At 40.9% G+C, this 21,153-nt stretch overlaps 1 protein-coding gene across 1 annotated transcript in view; it reads left to right on the forward strand.

Annotated features, from left to right (window-relative positions):
• Positions 1-21,153, forward strand: part of kcnt2b (potassium sodium-activated channel subfamily T member 2b) — a 148,562-nt gene that overhangs the window by 68,356 nt on the left and 59,053 nt on the right. Inside the window, exon 10 of the mRNA XM_061905189.1 lies at positions 6,282-6,462. Coding sequence (XP_061761173.1) covers positions 6,282-6,462 — 181 coding nt within the window. The remainder of the gene's footprint in view (positions 1-6,281; positions 6,463-21,153) is intronic.

The following is a 21,153-nucleotide window of genomic DNA, read 5'->3' on the forward strand; positions in this document are numbered from 1 at the left end:
ATCCATTTTCTACCGTTTATTCCCTTTTGGGGTCGCGGTGGGCGCTGGCGCCTATCTCAGCTACAATCGGGCAGAAGGCGTCGTACACCCTGGACAAGTCGCCACCTCATCGCATATAGACAGACAACATTCACCCTCACATTCACATCCCTAATTTAAATACATCCTGTTCGTGACGCCAATTTTCTGTGGTGGAAAAGTCCGAATCTTAGACAGGAACAATAGACAGTTTGTTACAACAGTTTTAATGACTCACAATCAGATAGTACAAAGTTGGATTGAATCAATATGAAAACAGACAGTGTCTCATGAGACAAAAGATGGTGAACCCTCTTCAAGGAATTAAGAAAGAGCGCACACCAGGCTTGGTCTTCCCTTCTTATTTCTACACTCCGTCCATCCATCCATTTTCTACCGCTTATTCACTTTTGGGGTCACGGGGGGCGCTGGCGCCTATCTCAGCTACAATCGGGCAGAAGGCGTCGTACACCCTGGACAAGTCGCCACCTCATCGCAGATAGACAGACAACATTCACCCTCACATTCACATCCCTAATTTAAATACATCCTGTGTGTGACGCCAATTTTATGTGGTGGAAAAGTCAGAATCTTAGACCGGAACAATAGAGTTTGTTACAACAGTTTTAATGACTCACAATCAGATAGTACAAAGTTGGATTGAATCAATATGAAAACAGACAATGTCTCATGAGACAAAAGATGGTGAACCCTCTTAAAGGAATTAAGAAAGAGCGCACACCAGGCTTGGTCTTCCCTTCTTATTTCTATACTCCATCCATCCATCCATTTCTACCGTTTATTCCCTTTTGGGGTCGCGGTGGGCGCTGGCGCCTATCTCAGCTACAATCGGGCAGAAGGCGTGGCACACCCTGGACAAGTCGCCACCTCATCGCAGATAGACAGACAACATTCACCCTCACATTCACATCCCTAATTTAAATACATCCTGTTTGTGACGCCAATTTTATTTGGTGGAAAAGTCTGAATCTTAAACAGGAACAATAGAGAGTTTGTTACAACAGTTTTAATGACTCACAATCAGATAGTACAAAGTTGGATTGAATCAATATGAAAACAGACAGTGTCTCATGAGACAAAAGATGGTGAACCCTCTTCAAGGAATTAAGAAAGAGCGCACACCAGGCTTGGTCTTCCCTTCTTATTTATACACTCCGTCCATCCATCCATTTTCTACCGTTTATTCCCTTTTGGGGTTGCGGTGGGCGCTGGCGCCTATCTCAGCTACAATCGGGCAGAAGGCATCGTACACCCTGGACAAGTCGCCACCTCATCGCAGATAGACAGACAACATTCACCCTCACATTCACATCCCTAATTTAAATACATCCTGTTCGTGACGCCAATTTTATTTGGTGGAAAAGTCTGAATCTTAAACAGGAACAATAGAGAGTTTGTTACAACAGTTTTAATGACTCACAATCAGATAGTACAAAGTTGGATTGAATCAATATGAAAACAGACAGTGTCTCATGAGACAAAAGATGGTGAACCCTCTTCAAGGAATTAAGAAAGAGCGCACACCAGGCTTGGTCTTCCTTTCTTATTTCTACATCCATCCATTTTCTACCGTTTATTCCCTTTTGGGGTCGCGGTGGGCGCTGGCGCCTATCTCAGCTACAATCGGGCAGAAGGCGTCGTACACCCTGGACAAGTCGCCACCTCATCGCAGATAGACAGACAACATTCACCCTCACATTCACATCCCTAATTTAAATACATCCTGTTTGTGACACCAATTTTCTGTGGTGCAAAAGTCCGAATCTTAAACAGGAACAATAGAGAGTTTGTTACAACAGTTTTAATGACTCACAATCAGATAGTACAAAGTTGGATTGAATCAATATGAAAACAGACAGTGTCTCATGAAACAAAAGATGGTGAACCCTCTTAAAGGAATTAAGAAAGAGCGCACACCAGGCTTGGTCTTCCCTTCTTATTTCTACATTCCATCCATTCATCCATTTTTCTACCGTTTATTCCCTTTTGGGGTCGCGGTGGGCGCTGGCGCCTATCTCAGCTACAATCGGGCAGAAGGCGTCGAACACCCTGGACAAGTCGCTACCTCATCGCAGGGCCAACGCAGATAGACAGACAACATTCACCCTCACATTCACATCCCTAATTTAAATACATCCTGTTCATGACGCCAATTTTATTTGGTGGAAAAGTCTGAATCTTAAACATGAACAATAGAGAGTTTGTTACAACAGTTTTAATGACTCACAATCAGATAGTACAAAGTTGGATTGAATCAATATGAAAACAGACAGTGTCTCATGAAACAAAAGATGGTGAACCCTCTTAAAGGAATTAAGAAAGAGCGCACACCAGGCTTGGTCTTCCTTTCTTATTTCTACATCCATCCATTTTCTACCGTTTATTCCCTTTTGGGGTCGCGGTGGGCGCTGGCGCCTATCTCAGCTACAATCGGGCAGAAGGCGTCGTACACCCTGGACAAGTCGCCACCTCATCGCAGATAGACGGACAACATTCACCCTCACATTCACATCCCTAATTTAAATACATCCTGTTCGTGACGCCAATTTTCTGTGGTGGAAAAGTCTGAATCTTAAACATGAACATTAGAGAGTTTGTTACAACAGTTTTAATGACTCACAATCAGATAGTACAAAGTTGGATTGAATCAAAATGAAAACAGACAGTGTCTCATGAGACAAAAGATGGTGAACCCTCTTCAAGGAATTAAGAAAGAGCGCACACCAGGCTTGGTCTTCCCTTCTTATTTCTACACTCCGTCCATCCATCCATTTTCTACCGCTTATTCACTTTTGGAGTCACGGGGGGCGCTGGCGCCTATCTCAGCTACAATCGGGCAGAAGGCGTCGTACACCCTGGACAAGTCGCCACCTCATCGCAGATAGACAGACAACATTCACCCTCACATTCACATCCCTAATTTAAATACATCCTGTGTGTGACGCCAATTTTATGTGGTGGAAAAGTCAGAATCTTAGACCGGAACAATAGAGTTTGTTACAACAGTTTTAATGACTCACAATCAGATAGTACAAAGTTGGATTGAATCAATATGAAAACAGACAATGTCTCATGAGACAAAAGATGGTGAACCCTCTTAAAGGAATTAAGAAAGAGCGCACACCAGGCTTGGTCTTCCCTTCTTATTTCTATACTCCATCCATCCATCCATTTCTACCGTTTATTCCCTTTTGGGGTCGCGGTGGGCGCTGGCGCCTATCTCAGCTACAATCGGGCAGAAGGCGTGGCACACCCTGGACAAGTCGCCACCTCATCGCAGATAGACAGACAACATTCACCCTCACATTCACATCCCTAATTTAAATACATCCTGTTTGTGACGCCAATTTTATTTGGTGGAAAAGTCTGAATCTTAAACAGGAACAATAGAGAGTTTGTTACAACAGTTTTAATGACTCACAATCAGATAGTACAAAGTTGGATTGAATCAATATGAAAACAGACAGTGTCTCATGAGACAAAAGATGGTGAACCCTCTTCAAGGAATTAAGAAAGAGCGCACACCAGGCTTGGTCTTCCCTTCTTATTTATACACTCCGTCCATCCATCCATTTTCTACCGTTTATTCCCTTTTGGGGTTGCGGTGGGCGCTGGCGCCTATCTCAGCTACAATCGGGCAGAAGGCATCGTACACCCTGGACAAGTCGCCACCTCATCGCAGATAGACAGACAACATTCACCCTCACATTCACATCCCTAATTTAAATACATCCTGTTCGTGACGCCAATTTTATTTGGTGGAAAAGTCTGAATCTTAAACAGGAACAATAGAGAGTTTGTTACAACAGTTTTAATGACTCACAATCAGATAGTACAAAGTTGGATTGAATCAATATGAAAACAGACAGTGTCTCATGAGACAAAAGATGGTGAACCCTCTTCAAGGAATTAAGAAAGAGCGCACACCAGGCTTGGTCTTCCTTTCTTATTTCTACATCCATCCATTTTCTACCGTTTATTCCCTTTTGGGGTCGCGGTGGGCGCTGGCGCCTATCTCAGCTACAATCGGGCAGAAGGCGTCGTACACCCTGGACAAGTCGCCACCTCATCGCAGATAGACAGACAACATTCACCCTCACATTCACATCCCTAATTTAAATACATCCTGTTTGTGACACCAATTTTCTGTGGTGGAAAAGTCCGAATCTTAAACAGGAACAATAGAGAGTTTGTTACAACAGTTTTAATGACTCACAATCAGATAGTACAAAGTTGGATTGAATCAATATGAAAACAGACAGTGTCTCATGAAACAAAAGATGGTGAACCCTCTTAAAGGAATTAAGAAAGAGCGCACACCAGGCTTGGTCTTCCCTTCTTATTTCTACATTCCATCCATTCATCCATTTTTCTACCGTTTATTCCCTTTTGGGGTCGCGGTGGGCGCTGGCGCCTATCTCAGCTACAATCGGGCAGAAGGCGTCGAACACCCTGGACAAGTCGCTACCTCATCGCAGGGCCAACGCAGATAGACAGACAACATTCACCCTCACATTCACATCCCTAATTTAAATACATCCTGTTCATGACGCCAATTTTATTTGGTGGAAAAGTCTGAATCTTAAACATGAACAATAGAGAGTTTGTTACAACAGTTTTAATGACTCACAATCAGATAGTACAAAGTTGGATTGAATCAATATGAAAACAGACAGTGTCTCATGAAACAAAAGATGGTGAACCCTCTTAAAGGAATTAAGAAAGAGCGCACACCAGGCTTGGTCTTCCTTTCTTATTTCTACATCCATCCATTTTCTACCGTTTATTCCCTTTTGGGGTCGCGGTGGGCGCTGGCGCCTATCTCAGCTACAATCGGGCAGAAGGCGTCGTACACCCTGGACAAGTCGCCACCTCATCGCAGATAGACGGACAACATTCACCCTCACATTCACATCCCTAATTTAAATACATCCTGTTTGTGACGCCAATTTTCTGTGGTGGAAAAGTCTGAATCTTAAACATGAACATTAGAGAGTTTGTTACAACAGTTTTAATGACTCACAATCAGATAGTACAAAGTTGGATTGAATCAAAATGAAAACAGACAGTGTCTCATGAGACAAAAGATGGTGAACCCTCTTCAAGGAATTAAGAAAGAGCGCACACCAGGCTTGGTCTTCCCTTCTTATTTCTACACTCCATCCATCCATCCATTTTCTACCGTTTATTCCCTTTTGGGGTCGCGGTGGGCGCTGGCGCATATCTCAGCTACAATCGGGCAGAAGGCGTCGTACACCCTGGACAAGTCGCCACCTCATCGCAGATAGACGGACAACATTCACCCTCACATTCACATCCCTAATTTAAATACATCCTGTGTGTGACGCCAATTTTCTGTGGTGGAAAAGTCTGAATCTTAAACAGGAACAATAGAGAGTTTTTTACAACAGTTTTAATGACTCACAATCAGATAGTACAAAGTTGGATTGAATCAATATGAAAACAGACAGTGTCTCATGAGACAAAAGATGGTGAACCCTCTTAAAGGAATTAAGAAAGAGCGCACACCAGGCTTGGTCTTCCCTTCTTATTTCTACACTCCATCCATCCATCCAATTTCTACCGCTTATTCCCTTCTGGGGTCGCGGGGAGCGCTGTCGCCTATCTCAGCTACAATCGGGCAGAAGGCGTCGTACACCCTGGACAAGTCGCCACCTCATCGCAGGGCCAACACAGATAGACAGACAACATTCACCCTCACATTCACATCCCTAATTTAAATACATCCTGTGTGTGACGCCAATTTTCTGTGGTGGAAAAGTCTGAATCTTAAACAGGAACAATAGAGAGTTTGTTACAACAGTTTTAATGACTCACAATCAGATAGTACAAAGTTGGATTGAATCAATATGAAAACAGACAGTGTCTCATGAGACAAAAGATGGTGAACCCTCTTGAAGGAATTAAGAAAGAGCGCACACCAGGCTTGGTCTTCCCTTCTTATTTCTACACTCCATGATGTCCTAGTTTGTATCATAACTTATGTAACTGTCCAATGTTCAGGCCGACTTGACCTCTCATGTCGTGTCCTTGCCAAGGTGAAAGTTACCCAAAACAGATTTAGGACAGAAATGATCCACTATATAACTAAAAAAGGTCATTATTCGTAAGTATGATGCGGTGCGGTTCTACACGACTAGAACCTTCCATTATGTATGCATTTTCTTTCCAGGTGCAGGCGCACCTCATTTCACCAGCCCCTTCTCTTCCTTGTCCCGCAGCATTTGTGGTATTCAGCACCTGGAGCGAGCGGGCAACAACCTGACCTTGTTCGACTCGCTCTACTTCTGCGTGGTCACCTTCTCCACCGTGGGCTTCGGTGACGTCACCCCGCAGATCTGGCCCTCGCAGCTGCTGGTGGTCATCATGATCTTTGTGGCCCTCATCGTGCTGCCCATACAGGTGAGGACTCAGAGACGCTTTCATAGGCGGTGCTCGCTCTTGAAGACTCCAAACCAAAAGGAGGCAGCATTACCAGGTGACCGATCTCATTCCAGGAAGGAACTCATCTGGACCCATTTTTAGGGGTCTTTCTTTTGGGGGTGACAACTCTAAGGCCCCTTCTACACTAAGGTTATATATATATATGTACATATATATATATATGTACATATATATATAGTGGTAGCTTGGGAGGAAGCCGGAGTACCCGGAGGGAACCCACGCATTCACGGGGAGAACATGCAAACTTGTAGCTGAGATAGGCGCCAGCGCCCCCCGCGACCCTGAAAGGGAATAAGCGGTAGAAAATGGATGGATGGATGGTAGTTTGTACGTGCACAACATGCATCTTCTGCTGTTGTCATTTCTGATACAAAATGTTGCATAGGTCTAACTAATATCTGTCAGTAGACTCGCTATGGAAGTGCAAAAAATGATTACAAGGATGACGAGGAAAAGACACGGTCGAAGTGATACCAGGTAAATAAGACCACTTACAAAACCTGAAGAGACGGTCTGGAAGTGATCTGTAAAACATAAACAAGAAGCACCCTCACATGTTGTGTAGACCACCAGGAATTATTAAATGTAGAAAAAACCCCATCATAATATGATCCCTTTGAGTATCGGCTCAGGCACGGTTTGGCACTAGCATCAGTTAAGAAATAAAGGAGAGCCGTCCAGGGTCCAAACCCTGTTTCCATATTAGTTGGGAAATTGTGTTAGATGTAAATATAAACAGAATACAATGATTTGCAAATCATTTTCAAGCCATATTCAGTTGAATATGCTACAAAGACAACATATTTGATGTTCAAACTCATAAACATTTTTTTTTTTTGCAAGTCAGGTTGGTTCTAGATATTCTATATGCATGTGCAAGTCAGGTTGGTTCTAGTTGGGGGCGGCATGGCGTAGTGGGTAGAGCGGCCGTGCCAGAAACCTGAGGGTTGCAGGTTCGCTTCCCACCTATTGACATCCAAATCGCTGCCGTTGTGTCCTTGGGCAGGACACTTCACCCTTTGCCCCCGGTGCCGCTCACACCGGTGAATGAATGATGAATGAATGATTGGTGGTGGTCGGAGGGGCCGTAGGCGCAAACTGGCAGCCACGCTTCCGTCAGTCTACCCCAGGGCAGCTGTGGCTACATATGTAGCTTACCACCACCAGGTGTGAATGAATGATGGGTTCCCACTTCTCTGTGAGCGCTTTGAGTATCTAACAATAGAAAAGCACGATATAAATCTAATCCATTATTATTATTATAGTTATTCTATATGCATGTGCAAGTCAGGTTGGTTCTAGATATTTTATATGCATGCGCAAGTCAGGTTGGTTCTAGTTATTCTATATGCAAGTGTAGCTCAGGTTGGTGCTAGTTAATCTATATCTGGCCTAAGCAATTATTTTGACTCGGGGCCACAATTAAAGTAAAAAATGTGTTTGGGGGCCGGTATATCTATTTATAGGAACACTAACACAAAATCTCACAATAATGTCTTTATTGAATGCTAAAAACGTAATGACAGACCGCCTTAAAAAACGCAATGGAATTTACATTTTTCTGTGAACGATAAAACACTGAATATTGACGAAATATGAATGGCCCAGCCGCTTTCGATCGACATATTTTATAATCAAGTGAAACGCAACAAAAATTCAACAAAGAGTGAAATATGAACACGAAGGTTACAAAATAAACCCACCTGCAATCTGATACATCTAATATTAGCTGAATTCCCCCCAGAAATCAATAAAATACTTTCTATTTTATTCAATTCTACAAACCCCGTTTCCGTATGAGTTGGGAAATTGTGTTAGATGTAAATATAAACAGAATACAATGATTTGCAAATCCTTTTCAAGCCATATTCAGTTGAATATGCTACAAAGACAACATATTTCATGTTCAAACTCATAAACTTTGTTTTTTTTTGCAAATCAAGTCAGGTTGGTTCTAGATATTCTATATGCATGTGCAAGTCAGGTTGGTTCTAGTTATTCTATATGCATGTGTAGCTCAGGTTGGTGCTAGTTAATCTATATCTGGCCTGAGCAATTATTTTGACTCGGGGCCACAATTAAAGAAAAAAATGTGTTTGGGGGCCCGTATATCTATTTAAAAGGTGATGTAACACAGAGGTGAACATGCCCTTTCCCAACTACTTTGGCACGTGTTGCAGCCATGAAATTGTAAGTTAATGATTATTTGCAAAAAAAAAACAAAGGTTATAAGTTTGAACATCAAATATGGGTTGAAAAGGATTTGCAAATCCTTGTATTCTGTTTATATTTACATCTAACACAATTTCCCAACTCATATGGAAACGGGCTTTGTATATATATGTATATGTATGTATTTATATATATAGAATAGAATAGAATAGAATAGACTTTATTGTCATTATATTTGCTTATAACGGGATTAAAGACTCCAACTTAAGGTGCGGTTGTGGGAACAAATATGGGGTAAAATAAATAACACAATTGAACTAACAATTGAAATAAACAGACTAATATCCAATAAAAATAACAAGCAATCATGTACAACATACAAAACACTGTAGAAATACAAAATACTGTACAATATACAGAACAAGACAAGAGTACCGAAGTAATAAATAACAATCAGTGTCGGACATATTGCACTCGAAGTGTAGCATTGCACAGTAGGGTATTAGGGCAGGATATTGTATATTATTATTATTATTATAAGTTAGTTTATTATTATCATATATATGTGTACATGCATGTATATGTATGTGTATATGTATATGTATGGCTATATGAATGTGTGTGGATATATACATCCATCCATTTTCTACCGCTTATTCCCTTTTGGGGTCGCGGGGGGCGCTGGCGCCTATCTCAGCTACAATCGGGCGGAAGGCGGGGTACACCCTGGACAAGTCGCCACCTCATTGCAGGGTTAGGGTTAGGATTTATACATATACATAGATATATTTTATCTTTTTTTAAATATTTTTTACTATTTATATCACTAAATGATTGTGTATGCTCCTTAGTGGATCTGCTCCAATTTCTTTGAACCAGTTAACTGTAACAATGACACTCCTTCTTTATTCTACATGAAAAGGAATGCAAAGTGCAATTCCAACAATTCAATTGACAATTTCACTGAAAATAAAATGCTGTATTTTTTTGTTCAATGTGGGCTATTTTCCAGGGAAATATGAGCAGCAGGCGAGCGCTTTGTCCAACCCCCGCATTGACGCAGCGGGCCACGGCGCCGTCCACGAACACAACCACTTGTCCATATTGCCGCAAAAAGTTCTATTTGGACACAAATACACGGTCGTCTGCCATGAAAATACTCAGATTTCAGGCATGTTGTCTTGCTCGGTCGGTAGAGTGGCCGTGCCAGCAACTTGAGGGTTCCGGGTTTGATCCCCGCTTCCGCCATCCTAGTCACTGCCGTTGTGTCCCTGGGCAAGACATTTTACCCACCTGCTCTCAGTGCCGGCCTAACTACTTTAAATGGAACTTAGTTATTGGGTTTCACTGTGTAAAACACTTTTAGTCACTAGAGAATAAATATAAATTAGAAATATAAATCACTTTACTAAATAACAAGCTGCCGGAAAAAAGAGGCGGGCACACATCTCCAATATATGCTGTGTGGAAAATGATATAGTGTGGCAGCAAATTCAAACATTCTGACAGAAAAACTGGAAATTTGCAAAAGTCTTAAAGCAGTTAGGTTCACCCCAAGGGTGTCAAACTGATTTTAGCCCGGGGGCCACATGGAGGAAAATCTGTGCACACGGACTATTAAAATCATGACATTAAAACAGGGGTAGGGAACCTGTGGCTCTAGAGCCAGATGTGGCTCTTTTGATGACTGCATCTGGCTCTAGAGCTATGGCTCTAGAGCCAGCTGTGGCTCTTTTGATGAATACATATGGCTCTCAGATCATTATATTTATATAGCGCTTTTCTCTAGTGACTCAAAGCGCTTTACAAAGTGACACCCAATATCTAAGTTACATTTAAAGCAGTGTGGGTGGCACTGGGGGCAGGTGTGTAAAGTGTCTTGCCCAAGGACACAACGGCAGTGACTAGGATGGCGGAAGCGGGAATCGAACCTGGAACCCTCAGGTTGCTAGCACGGCCACTCTCCTAACCGAGCTAAGCCGAGTAACCGTGTAATACTCTTCCGTATCAGTAGGTGGCAGTCGGTAGCTAATTGCTTTGTAGATGTGGGAAACAGCGGGAGGCAGAGTGCAGGTAAAAAGGTGTCCAATGCTTAAACCAGGGGTAGGGAACCTATGGCTCTAGAGCCAGATGACTGCATATGACTCTCAGATCAATCTTAGCTGACATTGCTTAACACGATGAGTAATGAATAATTCCGCTGGTAATCACAGTTTCAAAAATAACGTTCAAATTATAAAACATTCTCATGCATTTTAACCCAACCATCCGTTTTCTACCGCGCCTGTTCAAGATGTCGCATTAATGGTAAGAAGTATTATATTTATTATGGGTTAACTTTTAGAATAACAATGTTGTTCAAAAGAATAAGAGACTTATTATACTCTACAAATGTTGATCATACTTAAAAATCAATCAATCAATCAATCAATGTTTATTTATATAGCCCCAAATCACAAATGTCTCAAAGGACTGCACAAATCATTACGACTACAACATCCTCGGAAGAACCCACAAAAGGGCAAGGAAAACTCACACCCAGTGGGCAGGGAGAATTCACATCCAGTGGGACGCCAGTGACAATGCTGACTATGAGAAACCTTGGAGAGGACCTCAGATGTGGGCCACCCCCCCTCTAGGGGACCGAAAGCAATGGATGTGGAGCGGGTCTAACATGATACTGTGAAAGTTCAATCCATAATGGATCCAACACAGCCGCGAGAGTTCAGTTCAAAGCGGATCCAAGACAGCAGCGAGAGTCCCGTCCACAGGAAACCATCTCAAGCGGATCAGCAGCGTAGTGACGTCCCCAACAGATACAGGCGAGCGGTCCATCCTGGGTCCCGACGAGCGGTCCATCCTGGGTCTCGACTCTGGACAGCCAGTACTTCTTCCATGGTCATCGGACCGGACCCCCTCCACAAGGGAGGGGGGGACATAGGAGAAAGAAAAGAAGCGGCAGATCAACTGGTCTAAAAAGGAGGTCTATTTAAAGGCTAGAGTATACAGATGAGTTTTAAGGTGAGACTTAAATGCTTCTACTGATGTGGCATCTCAAACTGTTACCGGGAGGGCATTCCAGAGTACTGGAGCCCGAATGGAAAACGCTCTATAGCCCGCAGACTTTTTTTGGGCTTTGGGAATCACTAATAAGCCGGAGTCCTTTGAAGGCAGATTTCTTGCCGGGACATATGGTACAATACAATCGGCAAGATAGGATGGAGCTAGACCGTGTAGTATTTTATACGTAAGTAGTAAAACCTTAAAGTCACATCTTAAGTGCACAGGAAGCCAGTGCAGGTGAGCCAGTATAGGTATATATGTATGTATATATGTATATAAAGGTATATACAGTATAGGTATATATGTATGTATATATGTATATAAAGGTATATACAGTATAGGTATATATGTATGTATATATGTATATAAAGGTATATACAGTACAGGTATATATGTATGTATATATGTATATAAAGGTATATACAGTATAGGTATATATGTATGTATATATGTATATAAAGGTATATACAGTATAGGTATATATGTATGTATGTATGTATGTATATAAAGGTATATACAGTATAGGTATATATGTATGTATATATGTATATAAAGGTATATACAGTATAGGTATATATGTATGTATATATGTATATAAAGGTATATACAGTATAGGTATATATGTATGTATATATGTATATAAAGGTATATACAGTACAGGCGTAATATGATCAAACTTATTTGATCACATTTGAATACACATTTAGTTGTATTCAGTGTTAAAAAAATGTTATATGGCTCTCACAAAAATACATTTTGAAATATTTGGCTTCCAGGGCTCTCTCAGCCAAAAAGGTTCCCGACCCCTGCATTAAAAGTACAAAATAAACACAACTTCAGGTGGTTTTTGTTGTCTTACTTTGGCCAAAAATAGGACAAACACATTCTGAAAATATTACAGTAAAAATACAGAAAAAATACTGGCGGCGGTTAAATTTTAGATCCATTCAGGAAAGAAGATTCTGGAATTTTGCAACCCTAATTGTGTCACCATTAATCCTACTTTCTGACAGACAAACGGGATGTTTTAAAGCGGTTAGTTTTAGTCTATACTATTTTTCATGAGACAAAAAACAAAAGCTTGCATTTAAAGACATTTGAGACGTGTAGTTTTATTACAAAGTGCTCAGGTTTATGGAGTCATCATTCACTTTATTACTACCAACTAAAAGTGCAACATGTAAAATGCTATAGTTTACGAGCCATCATCATGTTGCTAACAAATGTCAAATGTTTACTACAAACATATTTTATGTTTGCTCAGGCCTTGTGGTAGTCGTGCTGAATAGTACAACATGTCGTGCTCAATAGTACAACATGTCGTGCTCAATAGTACAACATGTCGTGCTCAATAGTACAACATGTCGTGCTCAATAGTACAACATGTCGTGCTCAATAGTACAACATGTCGTGCTGAATAGTACAACATGTCGTGTTGAATAGTACAACATGTCGTGCTCAATAGTACAACATGTACACGTGTTGAATAGTACAACATGTCGTGTTGAATAGTACAACATGTCGTGCTCAATAGTACAACATGTCGTGCTCAATAGTACAACATGTCGTGCTCAATAGTACAACATGTCGTGCTCAATAGTACAACATTGCGTGCTCAATAGTACAACATGTCGTGCTCAATAGTACAACATGTCGTGCTGAATAGTACAACATGTCGTGCTGAATAGTACAACATGTCGTGCTCAATAGTACAACATGTCGTGCTGAATAGTACAACATGTCGTGCTCAATAGTACAACATGTCGTGCTCAATAGTACAACATGTCGTGCTGAATAGTACAACATGTCGTGCTGAATAGTACAACATTTCGTATTAATAGTACAACATGTCGTGCTGAATAGTACAACATGTCGTGCTGAATAGTACAACATGTCGTGCTCAATAGTACAACATGTCGTGCTCAATAGTACAACATGTCGTGCTCAATAGTACAACATGTCGTGCTCAATAGTACAACATGTCGTGCTGAATAGTACAACATGTCGTGCTCAATAGTACAACATGTCGTGCTCAATAGTACAACATGTCGTGCTCAATAGTACAACATGTCGTGCTCAATAGTACAACATGTCGTGCTGAATAGTACAACATGTCGTGCTGAATAGTACAACATGTCGTGCTCAATAGTACAACATGTCGTGCTCAATAGTACAACATGTCGTGCTGAATAGTACAACATGTCGTGCTCAATAGTACAACATGTCGTGCTCAATAGTACAACATGTCGTGCTCAATAGTACAACATGTCGTGCTGAATAGTACAACATGTCGTGCTCAATAGTACAACATGTCGTGCTGAATAGTACAACATGTCGTGCTCAATAGTACAACATGTCGTGCTGAATAGTACAACATGTCGTGCTCAATAGTACAACATGTCGTGCTGAATAGTACAACATGTCGTGCTCAATAGTACAACATGTCGTGCTCAATAGTACAACATGTCGTGCTCAATAGTACAACATGTCGTGCTCAATAGTACAACATGTCGTGCTCAATAGTACAACATGTCGTGCTCAATAGTACAACATGTCGTGCTCAATAGTACAACATGTCGTGCTCAATAGTACAACATGTCGTGTTGAATAGTACAACATGTCGTGCTCAATAGTACAACATGTCGTGCTCAATAGTACAACATGTCGTGCTCAATAGTACAACATGTCGTGCTGAATAGTACAACATGTCGTGCTCAATAGTACAACATGTCGTGCTCAATAGTACAACATGTCGTGTTGAATAGTACAACATGTCGTGCTCAATAGTACAACATGTCGTGCTCAATAGTACAACATGTCGTGCTCAATAGTACAACATGTCGTGCTCAATAGTACAACATGTCGTGCTCAATAGTACAACATGTCGTGCTGAATAGTACAACATGTCGTGCTCAATAGTACAACATGTCGTGCTGAATAGTACAACATGTCGTGCTCAATAGTACAACATGTCGTGCTCAATAGTACAACATGTCGTGCTCAATAGTACAACATGTCGTGCTCAATAGTACAACATGTCGTGCTGAATAGTACAACATGTCGTGCTGAATAGTACAACATGTCGTGCTCAATAGTACAACATGTCGTGCTCAATAGTACAACATGTCGTGCTGAATAGTACAACATGTCGTGCTCAATAGTACAACATGTCGTGCTGAATAGTACAACATGTCGTGCTGAATAGTACAACATGTCGTGCTGAATAGTACAACATGTCGTGCTGAATAGTACATGTCGTGCTGAATAGTACAACATGTCGTGCTCAATAGTACAACATGTCGTGCTCAATAGTACAACATGTCGTGCTGAATAGTACAACATGTCGTGCTGAATAGTACAACATGTCGTGCTGAATAGTACAACATGTCGTGCTGAATAGTACAACATGTCGTGCTGAATAGTACAACATGTCGTGCTCAATAGTACAACATGTCGTGCTCAATAGTACAACATGTCGTGCTGAATAGTACAACATGTCGTGCTCAATAGTACAACATGTCGTGCTCAATAGTACAACATGTCGTGCTGAATAGTACAACATGTCGTGCTCAATAGTACAACATGTCGTGCTGAATAGTACAACATGTCGTGCTCAATAGTACAACATGTCGTGCTCAATAGTACAACATGTCGTGCTGAATAGTACAACATGTGCTCAATAGTACAACATGTCGTGCTGAATAGTACAACATGTCGTGCTCAATAGTACAACATGTCGTGCTCAATAGTACAACATGTCGTGCTGAATAGTACAACATGTCGTGCTCAATAGTACAACATGTCGTGCTCAATAGTACAACATGTCGTGCTGAATAGTACAACATGTCGTGCTCAATAGTACAACATGTCGTGCTGAATAGTACAACATGTCGTGCTCAATAGTACAACATGTCGTGCTCAATAGTACAACATGTCGTGCTGAATAGTACAACATGTCGTGCTCAATAGTACAACATGTCGTGCTGAATAGTACAACATGTCGTGCTGAATAGTACAACATGTCGTGCTGAATAGTACAACATGTCGTGCTGAATAGTACAACATGTCGTGCTCAATAGTACAACATGTCGTGCTCAATAGTACAACATGTCGTGCTGAATAGTACAACATGTCGTGCAGAATAGTACAACATGTCGTGCTCAATAGTACAACATGTCGTGCTGAATAGTACAACATGTCGTGCTCAATAGTACAACATGTCGTGCTCAATAGTACAACATGTCGTGCTGAATAGTACAACATGTCGTGCTGAATAGTACAACATGTCGTGCTGAATAGTACAACATGTCGTGCTCAATAGTACAACATGTCGTGCTGAATAGTACAACATGTCGTGCTGAATAGTACAACATGTCGTGCTGAATAGTACAACATGTCGTGCTGAATAGTACATGTCGTGCTGAATAGTACAACATGTCGTGCTCAATAGTACAACATGTCGTGCTCAATAGTACAACATGTCGTGCTCAATAGTACAACATGTCGTGCTGAATAGTACAACATGTCGTGCTGAATAGTACAACATGTCGTGCTGAATAGTACAACATGTCGTGCTGAATAGTACAACATGTCGTGCTGAATAGTACAACATGTCGTGCTCAATAGTACAACATGTCGTGCTCAATAGTACAACATGTCGTGCTGAATAGTACAACATGTCGTGCTCAATAGTACAACATGTCGTGCTCAATAGTACAACATGTCGTGCTGAATAGTACAACATGTCGTGCTCAATAGTACAACATGTCGTGCTGAATAGTACAACATGTCGTGCTCAATAGTACAACATGTCGTGCTCAATAGTACAACATGTCGTGCTGAATAGTACAACATGTGCTCAATAGTACAACATGTCGTGCTGAATAGTACAACATGTCGTGCTCAATAGTACAACATGTCGTGCTCAATAGTACAACATGTCGTGCTGAATAGTACAACATGTCGTGCTCAATAGTACAACATGTCGTGCTCAATAGTACAACATGTCGTGCTGAATAGTACAACATGTCGTGCTCAATAGTACAACATGTCGTGCTGAATAGTACAACATGTCGTGCTGAATAGTACAACATGTCGTGCTGAATAGTACATGTCGTGCTGAATAGTACAACATGTCGTGCTCAATAGTACAACATGTCGTGCTCAATAGTACAACATGTCGTGCTCAATAGTACAACATGTCATGCTGAATAGTACAACATGTCGTGCTGAATAGTACAACATGTCGTGCTGAATAGTACAACATGTCGTGCTGAATAGTACAACATGTCGTGCTGAATAGTACAACATGTCGTGCTCAATAGTACAACATGTCGTGCTCAATAGTACAACATGTCGTGCTGAATAGTACAACATGTCGTGCTCAATAGTACAACATGTCGTGCTCAATAGTACAACATGTCGTGCTGAATAGTACAACATGTCGTGCTCAATAGTACAACATGTCGTGCTGAATAGTACAACATGTCGTGCTCAATAGTACAACATGTCGTGCTCAATAGTACAACATGTCGTGCTGAATAGTACAACATGTGCTCAATAGTACAACATGTCGTGCTGAATAGTACAACATGTCGTGCTCAATAGTACAACATGTCGTGCTCAATAGTACAACATGTCGTGCTGAATAGTACAACATGTCGTGCTCAATAGTACAACATGTCGTGCTCAATAGTACAACATGTCGTGCTGAATAGTACAACATGTCGTGCTCAATAGTACAACATGTCGTGCTGAATAGTACAACATGTCGTGCTGAATAGTACAACATGTCGTGCTCAATAGTACAACATGTCGTGCTGAATAGTACAACATGTCGTGCTCAATAGTACAACATGTCGTGCTGAATAGTACAACATGTCGTGCTGAATAGTACAACATGTCGTGCTGAATAGTACAACATGTCGTGCTCAATAGTACAACATGTCGTGCTGAATAGTACAACATGTCGTGCTGAATAGTACAACATGTCGTGCAGAATAGTACAACATGTCGTGCTCAATAGTACAACATGTCGTGCTCAATAGTACAACATGTCGTGCTGAATAGTACAACATGTCGTGCTGAATAGTACAACATGTCGTGCTGAATAGTACAACATGTCGTGCTCAATAGTACAACATGTCGTGCTGAATAGTACAACATGTCGTGCTGAATAGTACAACATGTCGTGCTCAATAGTACAAGGTGTTTTCCGTACGTGTCTCACACGTGTCAACATGATTCCAGAGATAATGTGACTAGAATAGGATAGAGTTTTATAGTCACTATTACAGTGAACAGGTGCATACACAATAATATAGTAATATAAATAGTAAAAAAGATAAAAAAGAAAGAAAGATGTATATGTATATATACACACACATGCATATATATATATACATATACACATACGCATACATTTATACACATACATTATATATATAATATACAATATATATATATACATATATGTACAGTATATATACATACACATACATTTATACATAATGTCTGTGGGGCGGCATAGCTCGGTTGGTAGAGTGGCCGTGCCAGCAACTTGAGGGTTGCAGGTTCGATTCCCGCTTCCGCCATCCTGGTCACTGCCGTTGTGTCCTTGGGCAAGACACTTTACCCACCTGCTCCCAGTGCCACCCACACTGCTTTAAATGTAACTTAGATATTGGGTTTCACGATGTAAAGCGCTTTGAGTCACTAGAGAAAAGCGCTATATAAATATAATTCACTTCACCTCACTACATATACATATATACATACGTATGTATATATATATTTATATATATATACACACGTATGCATACATACACACCTATATATATACACATATACATACACATATACAAACATATATATACATATATATATATATACATATATACACACACACATTTACATACATATAAATACATATATACAAGTTCAAGTTACAAGTTTATTCACAATACCATATAACATTTACAATAGTGGTGAATATCATTACTATACATATACACAAATATGTATACACATGTATACATACATACATACATTTACATACATATATATATATCCATCCATCCATCCATCCATCCATTTTCTACCGCTTATTCCCTTTTGGGGTTGCGGGGGGCGATGGCGCCTATCTCAGCTACAATCGGGCGGGAGGCGGGGTACACCCTGGACAAGTCGCCACCTCATCACAGGGCCAACACAGATAGACAGACAACATTCACACACTAGGGACCATTTAGTGTTGCCAATCAACCTATCCCCAGGTGCATGTCTTTGGAGGTGGGAGGGGCCTATCCCCAGGTGCATGTCTTTGGAGGTGGGAGGGGCCTATCCCCAGGTGCATGTCTTTGGAGGTGGGAGGGGCCTATCCCCAGGTGCATGTCTTTGGAGGTGGGAGAGGCCTATCCCCAGGTGCATGTCTTTGGAGGTGGGAGGGGCCTATCCCCAGGTGCATGTCATTGGAGGTGGGAGGAAGCCGGAGTACCCGGAGGGAACCCACGCATTCATGGGGAGAACATGCAAACTCCACACAGAAAGATTCTGAGCCTGGATTTGAACCCAGGACTGCAGGACGTTTGTATTGTGAGGCAGACGCACTAACCCCTCTTCCACCGTGTAGCCCTTATATATGTATGTATGTATGTATATATATATATATATATATATATATATATATATATATGTATATATATATATATATATATATATATATATATATATATATATATGTATGTTTGGATGCTGCTTGGCTGGAGGTGGTCGTCCAGATAAATGTCATTTTTGTTGTTGTTGTTGTTGAGCCAATGTCAGGGTAAACAACATCAACAACAAGAGGTCATGACAGCTTCTGACAAATGTATTTGTTTCTGGGAGAAAACTCCAAACTGTGCGATATTTTCAGGAGGTGCAAGTGTGAAAAAAGTCAAAACAAAAAACAAATCAATAAGCCCTGCTGGTCATGGCAGGACTCGGGCCGGGAGGTTGAGGCTAAGCGGGGCCAGTTTGTAAATGTCAGGTGTATTTATGGGTGAATGTAGTGAGGACGGTGTAGTGGAGGACATGTTGCTGATGTCCATGCTGCTGATCGGCATTTCCTCCTCGGGAATTCACTGTAACACAAATATCTGTGTACACATATTTGTCTCCAGCAAAGAATATCCACATGGCCAAAGTTGGACATGCAGGATGAACACCAATGTGCACGTTTACTCACCATTCACCGACATTTTGTACTCCAACTGATGCCTTGGAGTCCGTAACCCAGTGTTGTTCAAGCTTTTTTGAGCCGAGGCACATTTTTTGCGTTGAAATAATGGAGGCACAACACCAGCAGAAATCATTAAAAAATGGAACTCAGTTGACAGTAAAAAGTGGTTCTCACTATTGTTGGATATGACTTGAAAGCATAAGCAAGCATGCATGACTATAGCTCTTGTCTCAAAGTAGGTGTACTGTCACCACCTGTCACATCACACCCTGACTTATTTGCACTTTTTTACTCTTTTCCTGTGTGTAGTGTTTTACTTCTTTTCTTGCGCTCCTATTTTGGTGGCTTTTTCTCTTTTTTTGTTATTTTCCTGTCGAGCGATATTCCCCGCTTTGACTTTGTTTTAAGCAATCAAGAATATTGCAGTTGTTTTTATCCTTCTTTGTTGAGACATTGTTGATTGTCATGACACGTTCGGATGTACTTTATCTTTGCTCCACAGTAAGTCTTTGCTGTCGTCCAGCATTCTGTTTTTGTTTACTTTGTAGCAAGTTCAGTTTTAGTTTGGTTCTACATAGTCTTCCTTAACTTTCATTGCCTTTTCTTAAGGGCACTCACCTTTTGTTCATTCTTTTGTTTAAGCGTTAGGCACCTTTTTACCTGCACGCTGCCTCCCGCTGTTTCAGACATCCATAAAGCAATTAGCTACCTGCTGCCACCTACTGATATGGAAGAGTATTACAGGGTTACTCTGCCGAGCTCTAGACAGCACCGACACTCAACAACAACACATCATTTGCAGACTATAATTACTGGTTTTCCAAAAATATTTTTAAACCAAATAGGTTTGATTGATTGATACTTTTATTAGTAGATTGCACAGTACAGTACATATTCCCTACAATTGACCACTAAATGGTAACACCCCAATAAGTTTTTCACGTTAATCAATTCATGGTAGGTGAAATGAGATAATCTCCCAAAGCACACTAGTGTGCCGCGACACAGTGGTTGAAAAACACTGCCGTAACCAATTCGACTGTTTTGTTGAAATATTGTATCAAATTATATAAATCTATTAAAAAAATTGAAAGAAAAAAAGAAATGTAAATAAATCTGAAAATAATATAAAATCATTTAAAAATGACAGACTACGTTTGTAATAAAATAATGTGCGTAATTGAAATAAAAGTGAA

Source organism: Nerophis ophidion, linkage group LG07 (assembly GCF_033978795.1).
Source record: "Nerophis ophidion isolate RoL-2023_Sa linkage group LG07, RoL_Noph_v1.0, whole genome shotgun sequence".
NCBI classification, from domain to species: Eukaryota; Metazoa; Chordata; class Actinopteri; order Syngnathiformes; family Syngnathidae; genus Nerophis; species Nerophis ophidion.